The following is a 22,178-nucleotide window of genomic DNA, read 5'->3' as shown; positions in this document are numbered from 1 at the left end:
AATCACAAAATTCACAGAGAGAGTTTAGAGGCTCTCAGGTAAAACTAACTTGTACTGAAAAGGCCTCGTTGCACATAAATGGCATCAACCAGAACGCTGTCTAGCAGGCAGTTCTGTGTAAGACAAAACAAACACCGATGCCATTTCTACTGCTTCCTTGTGGAAAGAGAGAAAGGATGCAGCTGCTGAAGAACTCTCCTGACAGAGTGGAGGTGAAGTGCTACCATGGATGCCATTTCACTGCTTCATTCTCTGTTCTCAAATTTTTGGATCCAACCCAAACAAGCTTGTTCTTTACAGCTCTTGATTCTGTGTGGACACGGAGTGGACAAAGTTATGGAAAACATGGCTTAAAAGTGAAGCAGGAAAGAAATATCACCTGTGTAGGAATGAGCATAAATAGGGTTATGTAGATGGAAAAGAGCTCCTTCTTAGTAGATTCAGACAAGAGTTTTCTCCACAGTGAAAGTTGTCTACATCTTCACACTATGTTTGACATATAGGAGCAGAGGCTGTGTAGCCGTTTCTAGCTCAGCTGCCGAGAAAAGGCACCGGTCAAAGAGGAATCAAAACAGTTTCACTGTCTGCATTTGGAAGGGGGTAGAACAAGGAAGAACAGCTTGCACCCCTTGCCGTCTTTCTTCTGTATGCTCTGTATCAGTCCTGTGGTTGTTGGCTGGCACACAAGAAACATGCCTTAGCCAGCAGGACCACATTGCCTTTTTGCAGTAAGAAAGAAAACATCTGGTAAGCAGAATCTGTAAGAAGTCAGGGGAGGAAAAGAAAATACCAAAGTCTTTCTTATGCTAGGTCGTCTGTCTGTTTGAAATATCAGCTGAAGAAGGAATATATATTGTCTACATAACCCACAGCTTAGGGCAATCATCACTTGTCATTGGGTTTAAGCCACACAAGAAAGAACTTTATCTTGATTCACAGGGTAGAAATTAAACTTACATACGAGTGCAGAGATGTATTAAGAAATTAACCAGCATAGTAGTCATGAATCTCTGAATCACAAAGGAAGTTAACAATACAAGTATGAAAAGTGAGCTTTTTTTAAGGCTATATATTTATTAGAAGCAGTATTAATGTAAGAATCCACCTTGGGAGGAAATAAGTGTCCTTGAGATGTTAGATTCTATCAGCCAAATTGAATATCTGCATCAATGGCTCTCCCTAAAAGTCATAATTAGGTCATTAAAATATATTTAGAAAAATAGCCTGTAAAATAAAGTTAAAAAATACTCACCTTCATTTTATTTCATAGGTCACTGTTATACCATCTAATAAGATAATTAAAAACATGCAAGCAGCTGGTACTGAGGCTAAACAGATTAATGTAATAGTCTGTAGTCATATGTGCTGGCAAGGGGTTCACCTCTTTGGCGAGGAGAAGGTCAGCTGCCCTTGGGAAGGCAGGAGAAAGACAGTATTTCTACTTTCCAGTGGCACTGCATTGCAGATACTGAAACTGGAGACCCACACCTATTTTTTCTTGTCCTTTTGGTGAAGCTTGACCGATTTGCACATCCAGAAAAGGCTTTAAAACCACAGCGATATAACAACACCATACAGCAGAACTCAAATGTCTTCCTCAAGCTTCTTTCATTTCAAAGATGAAAGTTATTTTATGTCTACATCTTTGCTCAAATCTTTCTAATAGTGAACTTCTAATTTTGGTGTTTTAAAGATGAAAGTTATTTTATGCCTACATCTTTGCTCAAATCTTTCTAATGGTGAACTTCTAATTTTGGTGACATGGACCTATGAAGTAATTTTCATAATTTCTTCTGAGCAAAGCTTCTTTCCAAGCCCACAAAAGAATACTAGAATAGAGTAGGATAGGATAGGATAGGATAGGATAGGATAGGATAGGATAGGATAGGATAGGATAGGATAGGATAGGATAGACCAGGTTGGAAGAGACCTTCGCGTCCAACCCATCAACCAATCCAACCCACCTAAACAACTAAACCATGGCACCAAGCACCCATGAGAGCCTGAACACCAGACAGAAAATGTTCTACACCCTGGCAGATCACATTCACAAACTCACAGAATATTCAGAAATATATGTCAGTTACATATGCTTTTCACTTCCAAACTTTATGTCCTAAAGGGAAATGTTCACTCTGAACATAAGCAGCATTAAATCTGTGCCATGATCAACACAAGCAGGAACCACAAACTCTAGGGTGACACTGTCATATTAAAAATAAAACTAGACAAATAGTCCTACAGCATCATAAATATATCAAAGGATAATGATCTGACACCCTTTATTAATAAGCACATCCACACTCTGAGTCTTGTACTGGATAGTGTAAAATTGTCCTTTAAAACAATGGCCTGGGATCAAGTAACGACTCCACCCCTTGTTGTAGTAAAACCAATATGCTCTTCGAAGCATTTTAATAGCAAAACATATGAAAAAAAGACTATGAACATTTGGAGTTGCCTCTTCTCCTAAAGAAATTGTAAGGAGACCAGTACTGCTAACACATGAAGCAAGTTTTGCTTTAGTAAAACTTCCACTAGGAATTTGCATGTATGAGCCTTCTGTAAGCACGACCTCTACCATGAGCCAAACATGCCTTTGTCTCTTTTAGGGCAAAAAGTCACCACCCAGTCTTTTTGGAACTCATTGAAAGCCACTGAATAAACAAGACTATCATCAGTTTTGCTGAATCACTAACTTATTGAAACAATATTCACTGAAAATAACCTAAGACCAAACCTCTGATGAGTCCTTAAGGAATTAACAACCACTAAACATCATTCATTACCTTTCAAGGCACTGTGAGATTCACTTTTTGTCTTTCAAAAGGTATTATCTGCCCCTTTTCACCTAACATCCAGCCCAGAATGCTGTCATATAATAATCAACCTAACCAGTGAATGTACAACTAGGCTTATTATATGATGGGAGGTGCTTGCCACTGAACAGAATATATTAATTTCACACCTTAAACACTGTAATATTACTTAATAATGGTGCTAGCTTGACAACTGTTAGAAGTCAGAGGTTTCTTTCATATATATATAGATATATACACACACATATGATATACTCACACAGAGATATATATGTGTGTGTGTATACTGTGGTATCTTGCTTTATCATCTCACATCTAATTATTTAAGCAACAATACTTTGGCAGTGCATCTGGCAGGGACTGCTTTTACAATATTAATTAACCTCAATTTTGTCAGTTTTGTCTGTAGTCCTCTCTGTCAGAATACAATTATTATTCAGGGGAGGCCAGAGTCAACAATGCATTTTTTTAATGTGGACTTTGGACTCAAGAATATGGATGTACAAAGGTCAGCTTTAGCCTCCACCTATTTGTGAAGCATTAGAGATGGCTGAGAATTCACTATGGTTTAGGCAATCAGCCAAGTCCAGTTTTGGGCTCCCCAGTTCAGGAGGGACAGGGATCTACTCGATAAGAGTCCAAGGAGGGCTACAAGGATGATGAAGGGACTGGAGCGCTGCCTTGTGAGGAGAGGCTGAGAGCCCTGGGGCTGTTTAGTCTGCAGAAGACTGAGAGGGGATTTAATCAATGTTTCTAAATATCTGAGGACTGGGTGTCAAGAGGAAGGGGATAGGCTCTGCTCAGTTGCACCCTGGGATAGGACAAGGGGCAATGGAGTGAAACTACAGCACAGGAGGTTCCTCCTCAACATGGGAAGGAACTTCTTCACTGTGAGGGTCCCAGAGCACTGGAACAGGCTGCCCAGAGAGGTTGTGAAGTCTCCTTCTCTGCAGACTTTCAAGACACATCTGGATGCATTCCTATGTGACCTGTGCTAGATTCTAAGGTCCTGCCCTGGCAGGGGGGTTGGACTTGATCTTTGGAGGTCCCTTCCTACCCCTAACATCCTGTGATCCTGTGAAGTAAACAGCACCATGTCCTACACTCCACTTACTTCTAGCTGTCCATGCTAGCTACCTTCCTTGCACTGGCACCAACATCCATTTGAACCTTTTGCGGGCAGACACTGTGAACCAAGACATCAGAACACTCTCTACAAAGACTTAATAGGTTGGACTAGGTTAAGTCCCTGAAGTACCTCAGAGAGATGAGTGCTCCTGCAGGAGTAAAGAAGGGGTAGGAAAAAAGGGTCAGTCACCAGCCCCACAGCTCACACTCTCAAGGAACCAGAGCCTATTTGAAGCTGGCTTCTTATGCTTCAAGTGTCACACTTTGGCAGGTATAACAGCTGGGGCTCTTGAGTTAACAACTTTCAGGAACAAGTGTCCTGGAATTAGCAGCAGAGAGCTCTCAACTCCTCTCTTGCTGATCTCACTAGATTCTGTCTTGCCTATTTCACAGTATCACAGTATCACTAAGGTTGGAAGAGACCTCAAAGATCATCGAGTCCAACCTGTCTTTGCACAGACTGCTTCAAGGTCTCTGTATCTACATATGGCTCACCTATAAAACATGAAAATTGCCCTGGGTGGTATTTTTTAGGCCTTTTTAAAAGTTAGTGTGTTGCATGCATTAGAGAACACAAACATGGCAAGAAACTGAATTAGGCAGACCCCTGAAATGAATCTGCTAAGATACCTTTCCCCAGGTAAACATGGTATCTAGCCTTGAAGGATTTTGTATCATCACAGAGTAGGTTTCAGTATAACAGACTTTCTAGGATACAGAAAACTGGAAGGATTTGCAGATCAAACTTGCTCTGCCCCACCATGTCCCTGCAGGTACACCTTTCTTTTTTTTTTCAACCTTGCTCTCAGTCCAGAAGCTTCCTCAGGGTGTCTGAATCACAACAAACCCTCTAGGTCTTAAGGAAAAGTCTTTGTTTTCAACATCCTCAAGACCAGGTCGTTTACTCCTCAGCAATCTCTCAGTCTCCAGCCTGCAACAAGTTCTCAAGGTGCCGTGTCCCTCCGTGCCAACTCACACCTGAAGACTCGTGCCTAGCACAGCTCACTGCCTGGAAGATGCTGCAATTTTCCCACCCAGCTGGCTGCAACCAAGACAAGGCAAGCAGGAAGGAGGAACTTGCCTCTTTGAAGTACAGACTCCAGTAGACTACAAATGACAAAGATGCCATCCATCATAGCTCACTAACCAAATCCCAAATCATTATGTGGTAAGCTTGTTTTACTTAAGCATCAAAATCAGATGCAGTCATTCTGGTTAGCAAAAATATTACTATTAATTTACCAGTCACAAGGACAAAGATTTAGCATTTGTAGTAGTGACAGCATGTTGCTGGCTGGAAGATAAAACTGCATTATCTGCTGAATACCTTCCTGTGCTTTCAAGTGCAAGATACCCTCTGGTATGTACTCAAGCTCAAAAGAGTTACTCAGCGTCATGTTTCTTTAATTCAACAGAACTGAGACATTATTTTTCTGTCAGAGAACCTCAGATTGAACAAATCCTGGCTTTGGTCTCTGACCTGAAATAATGAACAAATATTGTTCCATAGATCCTGTTACTTTGGAGGCAATCAGCAAGGAGATCCCTGGTCCCATGTCTTAGCTGCTATGAGCTGAGGGGGGATTTTTCTACTTTATTGATTACTTTTGAGAAAACAAAGACAAATACTTAGGCTTACAAACATCCTGAACTTTCATTAATTAGGCATTCTGAACACTTTTCTCAAAGAAAATAATAATCCAGAAAACTTTTCACTGAATTCCTTCACTAAACCCTTCACATCCTTTAGCTTACTGACTGCTGCAATTCAGACTGTAAAATACTCTTAAAATATATGGACTTGTTCTTTTGCTTTAAATAAGTTATGATGCTTATTATATGCAAACATATTAAAATTAGAAAAGAAATGTAAAAAATCACCAACCTGTAAGAAATAAATGTTCCATCAGTATCTGAGGTGAGGTGTGTACTTCCATTTCCATTGGATCTTCCTGAAACAAAAATAAAACACCTTTATTATAGTTTAAGAAGGACATCGAGACACTTGAACACATCCAGAGAAGGGCAACAAGGCTGGGGAGAGGCCTTGAGCACAAGCCCTATGAGGAGAGGCTGAGGGAGCTCAGATTGTTTAGCCTGGAGAAGAGGAGGCTCAGGGGAGACCTCATTGCCCTCTACAACTACCTGAAAGGTGGTTGTGGCCAGGAAGGGGTTGGTCTCTTCTCCCAGGCAACCAGCAACAGAACAAGGGGACACAGTCTCAAGCTGCACCAGGGGAAGTTTAGGCTCGAGGTGAGGAGAAAGTTCTTTACTGAGAGAGTCATTAGTCATTGGAATATGCTGCCCATGGAGGTGGTGGAGTCACCATCCCTGGAGGCGTTCAAGAGGAGATTGGACGTGGCACTTGGTGCCATGGCTTAGTCATGAGGTCTGTGGTGACAGGTTGGACTCGATGGTCCTCGAGGTCTCTTCCAACCTTGTTGATACTGTGATACTGTGATTATTATGATAACAAATAACACTACATATAGATGAAAATTGTGATTGACTTTACTATCGATAGCAACTTTAGTTTATGACAAAACTTGCATAGATAAGTCTTAACCTTACAGCTTCGCATTCTTACAGCTCTCAAGATCGACAACTAGCTCCAGGTTCAATTTGGAGTTTGAGTGTTCTGACGCAACTTTCCTAGCACAAGGTTGAAGAGTGATACCATACAAATAGGTGAGCTAATTCAACTTAAATTTTGCTAATTGTTACTACAGGCCCACACTCCTCATATCCAGGAGGCATTCTTCTTTGCAGATCAGGCTGTTTTCTGTTTATTTCAGGATCTTTGCTTACTCCAGACATTCCTTTAAAAACCCTTCAGTCATTCACTTTGGCACAGAACTTTCTTTCCAAGTGTTTTTCTCCCAACTAACTTGGAATGCATTTTTATTGATTTTTGTTTAATAACTTGTGCACCTTTGTCTAAAATAAATCCCCAAACTCTACTGCATTTCAGTCTGAAATTGGTAAGTTTGGTTGATTTCATTTTGGAAACGGAAATCCTAACTTAATCAATCTGCTTTCTGTTTACTGAATTTAACTAAATGAACATCACCAGAAATTTCATCCAGGAGCTGACCCTCCTGTTATTAATAACCCTCTGTTCCTTTTTTTCTTGTGTCTTGAAAATAGTCTCCCATGTTGGGATAGTCTTAAGTCATGTGCTTTTTCATATATTACCCAGATCCACATCTGATCCCGAGCATTCAGAGAAACCACTGAACTGCATGGAACCTCTCTTAAAGCCATATGGCTGGCTGCAATGATACTGGGCAATTTTTGATAGGGACACAGCACATCAAAATGGGTCCTGCATGCACTACTGCACTTCATTCCTACTTAGAAAACTCCTAAGCATTCACCTCTCACACTAGTCAGGCTGAAAAAGGAAACTCATTCACAATGCTAAGTTAATATGCTGAAAAATAGCTTTTTGGAAGTCTTTTCTAGAACGGTGACATGACCTTCTTCCTTTCGGAGGAATGAGGTTTAAGACTACCTCAAAAAGGCCTTTATCAGCTTTCAACCAAACCATTAGTGCTGCTTGAGGTGTCAACAGGACTGCAAAGAAAACCAGAATCCTGGTGGTAGAAGTTGTTCTTTCACCATGACTCCACAACAAACATTTGGTGGGGTCTTGAGCCTGCCACTGAGCTGTTCTTCACAGAGTACTCTCAGTGTAGCTTGCTTTATTCTGAAGCACTTTCTCAAAGGACAATGATTCCCTCTGTTTAAATGGCCACCACATTACTTTGTATACCTGCTGAGAACAACTCTCATATTTACAGAAGTTATTGTTGGGAGATTTTTTTTGAGAGCTGCTTTTACTGTTCCATCACATCATTAAGCAACAGGTACCAAAACTCCATAGCACTAGGAACACTCACTCAGCTTTCAAAAAGAGGATTTAGTGGAGTGGGAATTTCCATGGTTGTTTTCTTGCGCCATCCTTTTCCTGACAGATAACTCTGTTAGGACAACTTGAAAATGTTGAAAGTGATAAAAATGATAAAGCAAAGTATTCATTGACTTAAAAGTGGAGTCCCTCAACATTGCCCCCTGCTATCCAAAAGTTCTTTAAGCAAATCCTGGTATGTTTTCATAGTCAGTGATACTTGAGCACAAATGGGTTAACAACAACTAATGAACTGTGGGAATCCAGAGCCTCGACAACCTCTCTTCAGGCAAGTTCCACTTATTCCCCCTTTTAAAAGACACAGAGAACTCCCAGTAGAACAGATAGATTACTTATATATTCTTCAGTGACAATGACACACATATCTGGTAATATTAGGATGTATACTGAACAGTTATGAATATAAGATTCATGATGCTGGTGATAGAATTTGTGGTCTCAAATTAAAACTCCTGACTGATTCAGTATTATCTTTAGAGATCCTTTTTGAGACTTGAGAATGGGAAGAAGGGCTCTGCTGTAGAAACAGTGCCTGCTCTGCCAACTCTGTCCTACAACCCCTGCGAAGATTTCCAAACTGAAACTGCAAGAGCAAGGGGGGCGCAAATCTTATCACACTTGCAGAGGAAACAGAAGGGTGTGATGGTTTAACCCACCCACAGTAACAAAAACTCAGCTCACCTCAGTTGGGGAAAGCAAATGGAACTGTATTTACAAGCAACACTACACTCTACAACGGAATGCAATGAATATGTACAAATATACAGGATATACAATATTATATAGGTATTTACAGGAAGAAAATGGCACAGAAACCCCCTTGGATGGGGGAAAACTGCCCTGCTTTTCCCCCTAACCTTCCCTCCCCACTTTCCTCTGTTTAATTAGAAGAAAAAGAGAAAAGAGATGTTAGAGAGAGCCATTAGCTCAAAGCGTTGTTAGAAGTTTGCAGCCTTATTTCAGAGTTAGCTGATAAGAAGTTCTTTCCAGCCAGGCAGCCAGGCAGCCAGAAGAGATAGAAAGGAATGAAGTAGAATGTGAGATTGTTAGAATATATCCCACACATCTGACCAATGAAATTAGTTTAGAATAATCTTTTGTTTTCCTTTTTACACCCAACTGTGGATTTGTTGACACTTCTTCACTCTTCTGCTCGAATATCTGCAGCTAACTTTAAAGGCACAGCCTAAAACTGCTGCAAAGGGAAAGAAGCAGTACCATAACAAGCATCAGTATCAAAGCAAGTATTGTCAAGGTGCTCAGCTTTCAGCACTAGAGTAGTCCATTAGCTTTAATACAATAATGAAATATGGTACTAACCTTCCAAAAGGCCTGAAAATCATAGTCATAGAAGGATTTAGGTTGGAAGGAACCTCTAAAGGTCATAGGAGATGTGTTCCAGCCCTCTGATCATTTTTGTGTCTCTCCTCTGTACCTGCTTGAGCAGGTGCATGCCTTTCTGTGCTGAGGATTCCAGAGCTGAGCAGAGTATTGCTGGTGGAATCTCACCAGAGCAGAGTACAGAGGAGAACCAGCTGCCTGGACCTGCTGGCCACACCGCTTTTTATGCAGTCCAGGATACTGCTGGCTTTATGGTCCTGCTCTGGCAGAGATCTTGATCTCCAGAGGTCCCTTCCACCCCCTAACATCCTGTGATCTGAAAACCATAAGTAGAGAGCATAACAACCATATGTTGAAAAACCTAGTTTAAATATGCACACTATTTTTGTATTTCTATTTTTTTTCACAGGCTATTATACTGGTAGTAAAATACCTTCTCAAAGAAGAGCTTTTTCTAGGTGGAATGCACTGTTTCCACTTCAGGCAATAAGAAGGAACTGGGTATCAATTTGGAGCCCCAGTTTAAGAGCAGGGAGATGCTCTGGGTACACACCAGGCACAACGAACGCTCTGATCTTAAGCATGTGCTCAACGAAAATGAAAAAGCATGTGAAGAATGGAAAGGGGAGAGACAGTTCCTATTTATCTCCTTCATCAGCCCTCTGAAAACAGCTGTTTTCTGTGAGATGCAAAAATTCAGTGTGGGACTTCTTAGGCAGAAGGAGTGGTACACTATCACAACCAGCTGCAAATCGACAACTACAAGAAGCTTGAGGGATATCCCCTTATACTCTATGGGAATACTCCTTTTCAAAAGGCTTGAACTTCGCTTTCCATTTGAAAACATGGTTTGATACTGATGCCTTCACCTACATACATATTTCTGCCTGCAAGTACACACATATGTGCATGCCTATGTGTGGGCACACATCCATATTTATACAGTGCTAACCTATTTATCACAGAATCACAGATTTTCAGAGGCTGGAAGGGACCCCAAAAGATCATCCAGTCCAACCCCCTGCCAGAGCAGGATCACCTAGACCAGATTACACAGTAATGCATCCAGGTGAATTTTGAATATCTCCAGAGAGGGGGACTCCGCTACCTCCCTGGGCAGCCTGTTCTGATGCTCCATCAGCCTCACAGTAAAAATCTTCAGCAATTCAGCAATCTTGTGCTTGTTATGAAAGGATTTTACAGCTTGCAGTTTAGGAGGCACTGATAAAAGAGATCCCGCTTAAGGAATCAAACTGTGAATCCCCCTGCGCTTCAAAGCGTCAAAAAGGAGATAGATTTCTCTGCTGACAAGTTTGCACTCCCTTTAATATTTTGTTTGTATTCTAATCAAAGGTTAAGTGTTGTCAAACCCCCAAATTTATTTAGCAGTTGTGAAAATTTAAGTTTAGGTTGATACAAAACACTCAATCAATTAATGCAGTGTTTTATGATAAGAGACAAGATAAAATTGAACACAAATAGCTGCTTGCAGGCTGAGGCTGTGCATTCTTGCAACACGACTTCCAAATTCCACGCCGTGTTCATTTCCAGCATATTTAAAGCTTAATAATTTAATGATTTATCCCATTTTAATTTATACTTTCAAACCCACTTTGAACAATCCGAGGTGCCACTAGAGATCATAACAGTGGTCCTGGTTAAGTCAAATAATAATTACAGCGCTTTCACTTTAAAGATGAGATTATTTTTAATTATTGAGTGAAGTACTTGAGGTACCATACTTATATAATTACGCTACTCATTAAATGGTTATTGAAAGCTGAAATGTAATTTTAATGACAGCTACCTATTTTTCTTTGCACACTTTATAGATGACAGATCAGTCAGGAATTCTAGTTTGCTCAGAAAAAAAAAAACCCACAACCCCAACCATCATCCTTGCAGCTGCACTACTTCTTTCAGGTGTAAAACAATTAGGCTGTGCTTTTAAAAACAACTTGAAACCCTCTTTTTTTTCTCCTCCCCCCCCAAATGATATTTATATGAAATACATGAACTAGTAAAACCAATAATGCAACTAGTAAAACCAACAGTAAGGCAGGGATATTTTTTTCCTTCATAATTAATAATAATGATAAAACTGCAAAAATTCTGGCCCTAAGCTATAGATAGGCTACAAACAATACACCCCCCCAAAAAAACCCCCAGTGACAATACCAAAACGCCAGAATGATTCCAGTCAAAATCTGCTCCTCGTATAATGCAAAAGAAAAAATGCTTAACAGATTGCAGACCTTTATTGTGAGTATAAAGGGGTAATCAACATACAATAAGCATTTTACTAGGTATTAAAACTATATATAATGCCACGAGACTCTTTTGCTTTTTGTAACACCAAGGTTCACAACTCCTCCAACGTCAAATTCTTTCCTACTGTTTGCTCCACAGGTAAGATATTCTTCAACTGATCTGGTTGAATTTTGTCCTAGCAGCTAGGATTCTCTGGCAATCGACACCACAGAGTTGTTTGCTCAGAAAGGAACACCTAAAGACTAACAGCCTGTATTTCAATCCTTTATACATAATGCTTGAAACCCGCTGCATTTTGTCCATTGTTCCAGAGGCTGCTATCTTGTTCAAATTAAGCTTTCCTTTCTCACAAATGAAACCCAAACAGAAGAGTAAATTTGTTTCATTAACAATATTAAAGCAAAGATTTCTGAGTTCGCTGTATGGGGAAAAGGCAATAAAGTTTTGAAGAGGGAAAAACTGCTTTGTTCCTTCAATCCCCTAGTTGAAATTAATTATAGCAAATGTTTATGAAAACATCTGTTCCATACAGTTATAAATTCTTAATTTTAGCATGGGCGATTCCAGGCTCCTCCGTTATTTCGAAAGAGCAGTCTGACAACCGAAAGGTTTACAAAAGAGCAGACAATTTGTATTTCTACAGCACCAAATATGCAGTTTGGAAAGTCTTCAGGATCTCAGTAGGAAAGAAAAAAAAAAGAGAGAGAAAATACAATACAAAAAGACTAAGATGACTGAGGCGTTGTGATTCGGGTCTGCTGATAGACCAGAACGGCAGGAGGAGAAGAGGAAAAAAAATAAAAGGGAAATTAATCCAGCAACAAAGAGCAAACGGAGATATTTTGTTTTATTTTTATTTTTTTTTAATACATACAGTAGATGTTTTAAAAGTAAAACGTAGTAGAGGTATGGATTTCTCTCTTCTGCGTTTTGCCGGCTTCTGAAGGAAGGAGGGAGGGAGGGAGAGAGGGAAGCTCCCGGCATTACCGCATCGTATCAAGAGAGGGTGCTGCAGAGTTTCAGATGATGCTGGCGCTGCTCCCCTTCGGAAGCTCCAGCGCGGGTACCAGCAGCCCCTACACTACAGGCGTTGTTTCGGACTTTTTATATCACACCCTTGCAACTACAGTGTTAAATTCAATTTACACCAAATAAGCTTTTAAAATGATTAAATGGAGCAAGCTCAAAGCAGTGTACAGAAACTGAAAAGAATGCCTTCAGCTAAAGAATTAAGTGCACCGCACTTCTGATATTTATAAAATAATTATTAGGCTGGAAAGTTGAAGAACATTTCACTCTGAGCGAGTTGTTTCAGCTTTCTGAAACAAATATGATGCAACTTCTTTTGGTGAGCAATGGCTTAAGTACAAACCTGATTCTCTATCCCTTGCCTCAAGTCCATTGAGCATTAGATACATGCTTTGAATGCACGCACTCCTTGGTACAGTTTATTTGGTAGCACTTTAGCTTCAACAACTGTGCCCTAAAATGTTAAATTTAGCCATTAATTAAATAAAAAAAAGTATATGTTATAATAATGAGTGATGTATGCAGGTAGTTAATGCTGAGACTTGACCATTAGAAGTACAAAAGTCTTACATAGGCTGAAATATTTGTTTATCCTTTACTGTTAGAATGAGAAACATACATTAAGCATTAGCAGCGTTTCTTCTCTTTCAAGCTTGAGTTAGGAAAGGAACACAATTGCCAAACACAATAGAGTACCTGCACATACTAATCTGAAAGCTGGTCACACAGGTAAGGAACATTGATACCAAGGAGCAAAATCAAAGCCTGTTTTAGCCATGCAGAAAGCTGCTGAACAACATGATAGGCAGACAAATTATTTTGCAGTTCAGAAAAAAAACTCCTGGAGACAATAGGAATATCTTGTATTGTGTATAACTCAAACCCAGTCCACTCTGGTGTCTTTTGGGTTGCTGATTTGTAACAATCAAGTGGCATCTTCTATGATCTCATCATATAAAAATCACAAATGGGTATGTGTAAAGCTATATATGTAAACTCTGCATGTTCTCCAGGGAAAAATCTCTGTGAAATAATTTTGTCTATGCACTTCAGCTGAAATCAAGACCCATAAAAACAAGAGGGTTTCCACTTTAAGTGAAACTGCTTATGAGTGTTCATAAATCTACCCACACCAATCCTGTCATTAGGTTAGCCTGTAAATTAACCTATCACACATCCACATGTAAAACGTATGTATGGCAAAGCATGGATGGGAAAACATATACAGAAGTCTAGATGAGTGGTTTTTAAATCAGAATGTAGCATCAGTGTTTAAGAAATGTAGCCCCTCACAGCTCAATTTAAAATAAACTCAACAGTAAGTATATTCAAAAGACTTGCTTGTAATATTTCTTTTCCTCATGAAGTCTCTGTGTTTACTGAATTAGGCTGAGTAATACACTGCACTCTACACTGAAACCAATAAAATACACAGAATAAGGAATTTTACTCTAATACCCTTGTACAAATTCATAGGGATGCTTGAGAGGAATTCTCTGGTGATTGCAAGGTACTGAAACCTTAAGTAATTTACATCCAGAGGTGTTTTAATATAATCTCTTTGAGCATGATGGGAAGGCCAAGTTTAACTGTGGCACTAATGATGATATAAACACTTCAGAAAATGCAAGTACATGGAAAAATAGTTTGAGTTTCCTTTTAGTGGGAACCACACAGTACTAGCTTACATAAGCAACTGTGACTTCCACAGAAGTTGATGAGCATTTAATCCAGTAATGCCTGAGAGTGATGCTAGCAGCAGTAAGACTGGCAAAAGAAAAAATCCACAGGGTAAAGTAAAATGTGATTCTTCTAACTTTTTCTTTCAGTTATTGATTCTACTAGTGCACCTGCCTTTGGTCCATCTTGTTCACATACTCTAGTCACAAATGTTCAGTACTCCAGCCTGTATCTGATACTTAAGATCACTAATCATTTACCATGTAGAACTTAAGCTCCTAGATCACCACCAAACATGACAAGACACAAACATTTCAATGTAGTCTGATTGGACTGGAAGCTGTATAAACCACATCACCTCTAACTTCAGTGAGTTCTGTTAAACTCTTAACAAAATAGCTGATTAGCAAAATTTCCAAAACAGGATAGAGTAATCCAGTAGAACTAGGGACAAGTAGCACAATTCAGTTCTGCACAGAAAGGAGAAAAAAAAACCCAAACCAAAACCAAAACAACAACCAAAAAAACCCCCCCCACCAAAACCCAAACAACAACAACCTAAAAGCTGCTCAGCATCACTGCTATGAACTTACATCCCATGATATACAAATGATGAGTGACTTATCTCTTGCATCCAGAAGAATTTAGCTAATTTTAACTTATAAACAGCCTAAAAAGCCTTTGAGCTATAAATTGCAATAATCTAAAGATGGTAAAAGGCAATAAACATGAGTTAATGACTCAGCATCCTCCTGAGATAGCACTGGTCATGCAGCTTTGCTTAATCTTACACATGCACAATCACTGTAAAAAGGTGGTCTCCAGAGGCCATTTACACTGACAACAGGAAAAACATACCATCCCTTTATATGTTTGAAGGCTACTGTTGGCCTTTAATTTACTTCAATTACATCCTATTTATAACCACATTTCTACCTTACAGATAGATGCAATCCTTCTGTTTGGGGTAATAAATCCTACGTAAGTATAGTTTGATTTTCATATTCAAAAGCAGTAATGCATATTCCATTGAGTCTAAGGGGGGAAAATGGAGCAGGGAAAGATTGAGCAGGAGTTGCCTAACTATGTTGTTTTGCCAAGATTAAGTGATAGTAGCAGACAAACGAGAAAGGATTAAGTGCTCTTTTGTTGAAACAGAATTGCCCTTTCAACAAGAAGCCAGCTCTCTTCAACTGACAATAACAGGTTTCCGAGAAGAAAGGTCAGCCTGGCCAGGAAGCCACTTGGAAGTTATACACAGCCTTGCCTCCTAAAGTTGGGGAGGTAGTCTCATGATAAGCAGGACTAGAGGTTAAAAAAAGAGCAGGAGCAATTCTGCTTTGTTTCTTTGCTGTGTCCTATCAAAGGAAGCTACTATAACAGGCTGATGACTTACAGCACTAGTGATGGATGCCAAAGGCTTCTCCTGAAAGCAGAACTTTCTTGGACCTCCTTCCTTGAGTGTAAATATATTCAGGAGCACTGTGAAAATCATACCCTTTTCTTTTGCTCAGCACATACATGCAAAGAAATACAGCCTGAAATCAGAGCATCCATGTGGCTACTGTGCTGACCCGTGTAATTAGCTATTTGCTTAACTGGAATGGGAGAACAGACAGCATTCATGGCTAGGAGGCAACCAGAAATACCAGAAATGATGCAAAAGGAAAGGGAAATTTCAGACACAGGAGAAACCAAAAGGCAGTGGAGCATGCATCCCATAGAGGTGCTGGCACTACCCCTGAGAGCTAACAGCTGAACCGTGGGTTTTGGCTCTGGGGAAAAGGAAACAGATGAGAAGCTTGAAGTTAGAAAGTTGTCACAGAGATGCAAACCTGGGCACTGCCTGGACTTTCCTCAAATGCATTTCTAAAGCCCATAGTGAGATGTGAAGAAAGTCCCACTTGAAGCAACATGGGAAGAAGACAGTCATTAAAATGCCCAGCACCAGGGTGAGGCACCTGGGCAACCACAGCATCCTTGTGACCCCAGGAAGCTCAGCTCCTCTGGCAGAGCCCAGCTGCAGCCGCCTCCTCCTCCTAACACAAGTCCTGTTAGCACTGCTGGAAGCAGTCAGATCTGTACATCTGACAGGCTGCTTGGGATTTTCGTCAACAGGAACCGCAGGATAATCTGTTAAATTAGTCCGAAATAGGCTCCCGCTCGACTGTATTGAAAATACACGCTTTAAATAATGTAACTACCTAACACATTTTGGCAGCATCACACCCAAAAGCACCCAAAAGCAGAGAGATAAGCAATGGTTTATTAAACTATGAATACAACATCTGAGAAGTGCATATGATTTTACTTCCTTTATCCATCATTCATAACACAACGGAGAGCACACTTTTGTCATTCCTTAACAAATATATTATGTGACTGAGGTTGACAAAAAGCAGCTTAAGTCTCTGGGCAGAGTTTAAAAGATGTTCCATCAGTAACAGTCTTGAGGTAAGGTAATCCAGAAGTGCACTGTTTAAAAACATAATAAAAATCATCTTAGGATACCATTTGCTGTTGACAGCACCAGTACCTGGCAAGCTTGAGGAAGGTGGTCTGAAAAAAACACCCCAATGACGTAAAAATAAACACCAATGCCACACAGACTCAAATACTCAACGCTGAAAGGGATGGTCTGCTGACAGTGGAGCAGCCTTTATCCTCATCAAACTAACTACACAGAAAGAACCTGTACCAGAAAGGGAGGCCTGATCTTAAAGCTGCCTGTCTTGGCTTTTTAAGATGAAGCCACGAAGCCCTAGAATCCTAATCTGAGGCTGTAACTGAGGCTGCTAATTCTCAGAATGCACTGTGTGTCCAGCAGACTCATACCTCAGGGAACATGAAATGGAGCAGTACTCTAGATTGTCTATAACTTTCTCTGGTACAAATACATGCCACTAAACAGTATAAAAGAGGTACTGAGCTAGATCATTTAAGCTGCCAAATCACAATATGACAAAGCATAATGAAACCACTAGATTTTAACAACAACAAGAACAAAATCTTTTAAATTAACCTTCAGCTAATTCAGAATTAAAATTAACCTTTATTTAAGAGTGCAGATGGCATCCTTTGACTGTAAAAAGTAGATGCATGGTGTTAATGATGGACCTAGAAGAATCTGAAGAGCAAAAGGATGTCTACAGTAGCAGTAAACCCCAGATGTCATTAGGAGATGAAAGTCCACAGCTACATCAGAATATAAAAATGGATCAAACTGACAGCCAAAATGACAAAAGACTTCTGCTTACCACAGTGCAAGGTAGCTTGTTGAAGAACAGTCTCTTTGTTGTAGATACTGAGAAAGAACATTTCTGTGGAAAAAGTATGTAGTGTCTTATGGGACAGAGTTCTGTTCTCCACCTTTGCCCTCTTGTGAGGGGTAAGGGAAATGTCATTCCCTGCTGGCACTTCAGAATGGAACTAAAGATGCAAATACATAGCACAGGGAGATGTAAGAAGAGTCTTCAACATGTAAATTATACAAACACAACTAGATTTGGTGTTGCACACAAGGCATACTGAACTTTTCCAACACGCTGATAAATTAGTTTATACAATAACAGGGAAAATGTTAAGTAATAGTCAATTTTACTAGACAAGTTCTGCCAGTTCTCTGAGACAGAAAATGTGCAACATCTTTTATCCAAAAATAAAAACAGCCTGGATGCAAGACAAAAATGTCACCCAGCATCAGAGAGCATCAGCTCTTTTCACTGGGGTTTTTTTGACCAAGGAAAGTGTGAAAAGGCATTTCACATATGTAATTCAGATTACAACACAAAACGCCTGGAGAGCAACAGAACCATCCCAAGGAACTACAGACTCTAAAATATTGTCACTTTTGGTTCGTATTTCACCTTCCAAATTCAGGCCACAGCCATGATTTGCTGAGCTGTATGACAGGTATGTCCAGTTGGAGAGAAGGAAAGACCTCGGATCTAGAAACTGTGACTCTCCATACTGGAGTGCTGCATTCTCAACAGGCTTCATTCACGTTGTTACCACCAATGCTCTACTCAGACAGCACAGAACTCAAGGGATGTGAAAGGAAAAGATCTCCACAAGGTAATTTAGGCATAGCCATTGCTATGAGGATAGGCTGAGGGAGCTGGGGGTGTTCAGCCTGGAGAGGAGGAGGCTCCAGGGAGACCTAATAGCAGCCTGCCATTACCTGAAGGGGGCTACAGGAAGGATGGAGATTGTTTACAAAGGCCTGCAGTGACAGGACAAGGGGCAATGGCTTCAAACTAGAGAAGAGCAGATTTAGACTGGATGTTAGGAACAAGTTTACTATGAGGGTGGTGGAACACTGGAAGACATTGCTCAGGAAGGTGGTTGAGGCTCCTTCCCTGGAGATATTCAAGGTGAGGCTCAACGAGGCCCTGGGCAGCCTGATTTAGTTGGGGATGTCCCTGCTGACTGCGGGGAGGTCGGACTGGATGAGCTTTGGAGGTCCCTTCTGGCCTGGACCATTCCATGATTAAAGAATTTTACATATGGGTAGAGAACTTGCACACATGCCATGGGAGCCAAATTCAGCCAAATTCAGGAGCTATCTCAGGCACAGGCAGTATTTGAAAGAGTACTATATGCTATGACTGTAGGTCACAGGAAAGAGCAAGGAAGAATACATACATCTGAACGAGTTTTCCATTTCCTCTCATTGGAATGACAGTGAATAAAGATGACGAAAATTACAGCGTGTGAATACCAGTGTAATTACTGAATAGTTCCCCACATAATTATGCAAAACAGATCTATCCATAAGTTAATGTAGCCATTTCCTTTCTGAAACAGAATTGCCATGCCATCCATCAGTCACCCCAAAACACAAATCTTAGATGACTTAAGTACACAGAATTTCCTCATTTGGCCTGCGCTCTCGGCAAGGCGTGTGAGCAGAGAGAAAGGTTTAACGAAACAAAATAATGTCCTCCACTAGGGAAAACACATCCTGCCCAAAGAAAAAAAAGTAGAGTAAATAACTGGAGACTATTTGATAAATATAGCCCCAAAGGTTATGTGTTTGCCGAAAGAATATAAATATTGTACTTGCTGGAGAATTTTTTTTGACTAGAAACATTAATTGCTTTCTAAATACAATAATATTCATTCCTTTTCAAAGTGTGAGGTCTGGTTTCTTTTACTGCAACACATAACCAATTACCTAACAAAAATGTTTACATTAATCACCATGACTCTGTATTTTAATTTTTACACCACCAATTTTATTTTTGCTTAGAACTGAAATCCCTCAGGCATTCTTTTGTGCCAACTGTTAATTTCTATCAGTGATAAAGTTGCCTTAAGCTTCTTTTAACATCTACTGGACATGACCTCATAAAATTTAATGCCATTCATTAACCCCAAGCACTTAACTTTACACAGTAATGTCAGGCATTTGACTTTTCAGTGCATGAGAAATCCAAGGGGGAACCATTTGAGAGATACAAATTACAAACCATTTGAGTAGTAGAAGGATCTGCAATGAACTTTATTAAAGGGTGAAGCAAGACCTGAGCAAAAATAGGGTTCTTCTGATGCCTTCTGCCTGGAATTGTAAAACATTTCTACAAACAAGGAAGAAGCTGCAGCGTGATCATTTTGGCTTGTGAGGGGACTGAAATTTAGAGCAGGGGCTGAATACTGTTTTTTTTACCTCTGTCTGAAGTAGATATGATGGGCAGTCATGTTGTCATGGGCACCCAGCAGCCTCAGGCACTTTGGAGGAGCACAGGCAAAGGCCATGCACCAGCAAGAGTAGGGTAAGCCAGAACAAGCAGTTTCTTCAATGTGATCCCCCCTGTTTTTCCTGCATGAGCCTTGCCTAGGCTTAGCTTTAGAGTGTGGTTGCTCTTCTGATTTTGGTTATGTACCAAGAAAGCTTTCAGAGGGACAGCACTGTTTTTATTTTCCCTGAGATGCACAGATGGGTGATGTCTGCTTAACTCATTTAACCATATTTCCCAGTGGCTTCACACATGTTGGAGAAAATGTGGAAGATTCTAGAGGTGAATGAAAATAATACTTAGCAACAATTTTCTGGCTTCTCTTGAGCCATTCAAGGACATTCCTGGTGGGGAGTGGAAACTGAGTGACAACCTGTCAGTGCCCTGACCGTAAAAGGGCACGTTGCTGGGAGCAAGGGTGGGGAGTGGTTTGTTTTCTGTTTCAGTTGGCTCAAGAGCTACCTAGACATCCTCTGTGAAAATGGACAGTGCTACATGGTCCAGGAGAGCTCCTGATAGCAATCTGCTTTTACAGCTCTGTTATGCAAACCCCCCTCTCCTAGTCTGTATACAGGGCTTGCTTTTTCCTGGTGTCACAGGCTGTTACAGTCTGGGTTAAGCAGTTGATGCTGTTAGAGCAGGGATCAACTTAACATTTCTGTACAAATTCTATAAGGTAGCTATAAATTGCTTCATGAGAACCCACGTGAGATTTGACTCTGATGTCTCTAAGTGATACAAGCTTATTTATTTATTTTTAAGCAGCAACAAGGAGATGGCTTTCAGAATGAAGCAGTAGCTCCTGAATTTACTGATCTTAACTGCAAAACATATTCTCTGCTACCCTATAAATCTAAACAGATGGAAGTAATTTTACTCAAGTGTTATTTCCACAGAAAGGTATCTCTGGGCAAAAGGGAGGTAGTACAGAACTGGGGTTTTCATATGGGAACAACTGTGATCCCTGATATCAGCTCCATCTCCAACTTCTCAGAAAGACTGTTTCAGCTGTAAAGCACAAGTAAATAAAATCTACAGTCAATATATACTTTGCACTATTGAAAATGTGTTTGCATCCTGCTTGCCACTGGTCTAAGACCACTTTAGCATAATTACAGTGTGAGGCAACGTCAGTAAGCATGCACCAGTTGGAAAAGTTTTTATTGCCTAATAGCAGGGAATGGCAATAAAGCAGATGTACACCAGGCCACACGACAATGGCAACCAAGTGGTCTGCATTTGGCAAAGCCAAGTATTAATGTTTTATAAACACAAAGTATATTACATACTTTTCTAACAGTATGGATGTAAATCTCTCCACTGCATAAACACTTGTGCTGATGAACATGAAGATACTGCTGTGATAGGCACTTTGAAGTTGCAGATAAGAGCTCAAGCTGCAAGATGCCAATGAAAATGGAAGTTTATAAAGAATCACTGCCAGACTATTAAATGTAGCAGCACTTGTGGGACTTTCTGTAATATAAGTAGTAATTGCCTCCAATACAGAATATATTTGTAAAAACAAATTTACCAAAAGTCACAACTCATTTTTCTACTTACAACAAACCCCCAAATAATCTTTGGATACAAACTACAGCACAGGAGGTTCCACCTCAACATGAGGAGGAACTTCTTCACTGTGAGGGTCCCAGAGCCCTGGAACAGGCAGCCCAGAGAGGTTGTGGAGTCTCCTTCTCTGGAGACTTTCCAGACCCATCTGGATGTGTTCCTGTGTGACCTGTGCTGGATTCAATGGTCCTGCTCTGGCAGGAGGGTTGGACTCGATGATCTTCAGAGGTCCCTTCCAACCGCTAACACCCTGTGAGCCTGTGATCACCTGATATGCAGCGCCCAAAGGTGTAGCCTTGTGCAGGCACACACAGAACTGTGCCAAGCTGCAAGCACTGCAGCCGTGGTGTGAGGGCACCTACGCTGCAGACAATTCAATGCCTTTCTCAAACGACAGCCACACGTGCCTGCACACACAAAAGCAGATGTGGCATTAAGATTTACAAAGTTATTGAAACTTTTAACAAGTAAAACGCATCTTTACTTAGCTACACCAGAATGAGGAATAAAGGGGTTTACATATGTTCCAATTCTAAACCTATCAATCAAACCCATGTTATTCCTTTGGGAGCTTATTTACATGCATATTTATCAGCCTCACATGCTAATTCCCTGCTGTTTTATGCCTGGGAGGCATGTTTATGAGTCATAATTGTTGATCTCATTTGA

General features: G+C 40.4%; 1 protein-coding gene across 8 annotated transcripts in view; it reads right to left on the bottom strand.

Annotated features, from left to right (window-relative positions):
* The window catches only part of TBC1D5 (TBC1 domain family member 5), a 331,491-nt gene that overhangs the window by 164,958 nt on the left and 144,355 nt on the right, over window positions 1–22,178 (bottom strand). For all 8 annotated transcript variants that reach the window (XM_068152338.1, XM_068152339.1, XM_068152334.1 and 5 more), the window contains one exon: window positions 5,833–5,899. In XM_068152338.1, the coding sequence (XP_068008439.1) occupies window positions 5,833–5,899 (67 nt within the window). The remainder of the gene's footprint in view (window positions 1–5,832; window positions 5,900–22,178) is intronic.

This window comes from Melanerpes formicivorus, unplaced genomic scaffold (genome assembly GCF_026170545.1).
Source record: "Melanerpes formicivorus ecotype bairdi unplaced genomic scaffold, bMelFor1.0.p_v2 SCAF_23, whole genome shotgun sequence".
NCBI classification, from domain to species: Eukaryota; Metazoa; Chordata; class Aves; order Piciformes; family Picidae; genus Melanerpes; species Melanerpes formicivorus.
This window is presented reverse-complemented; position numbering and strand designations above follow the sequence as displayed.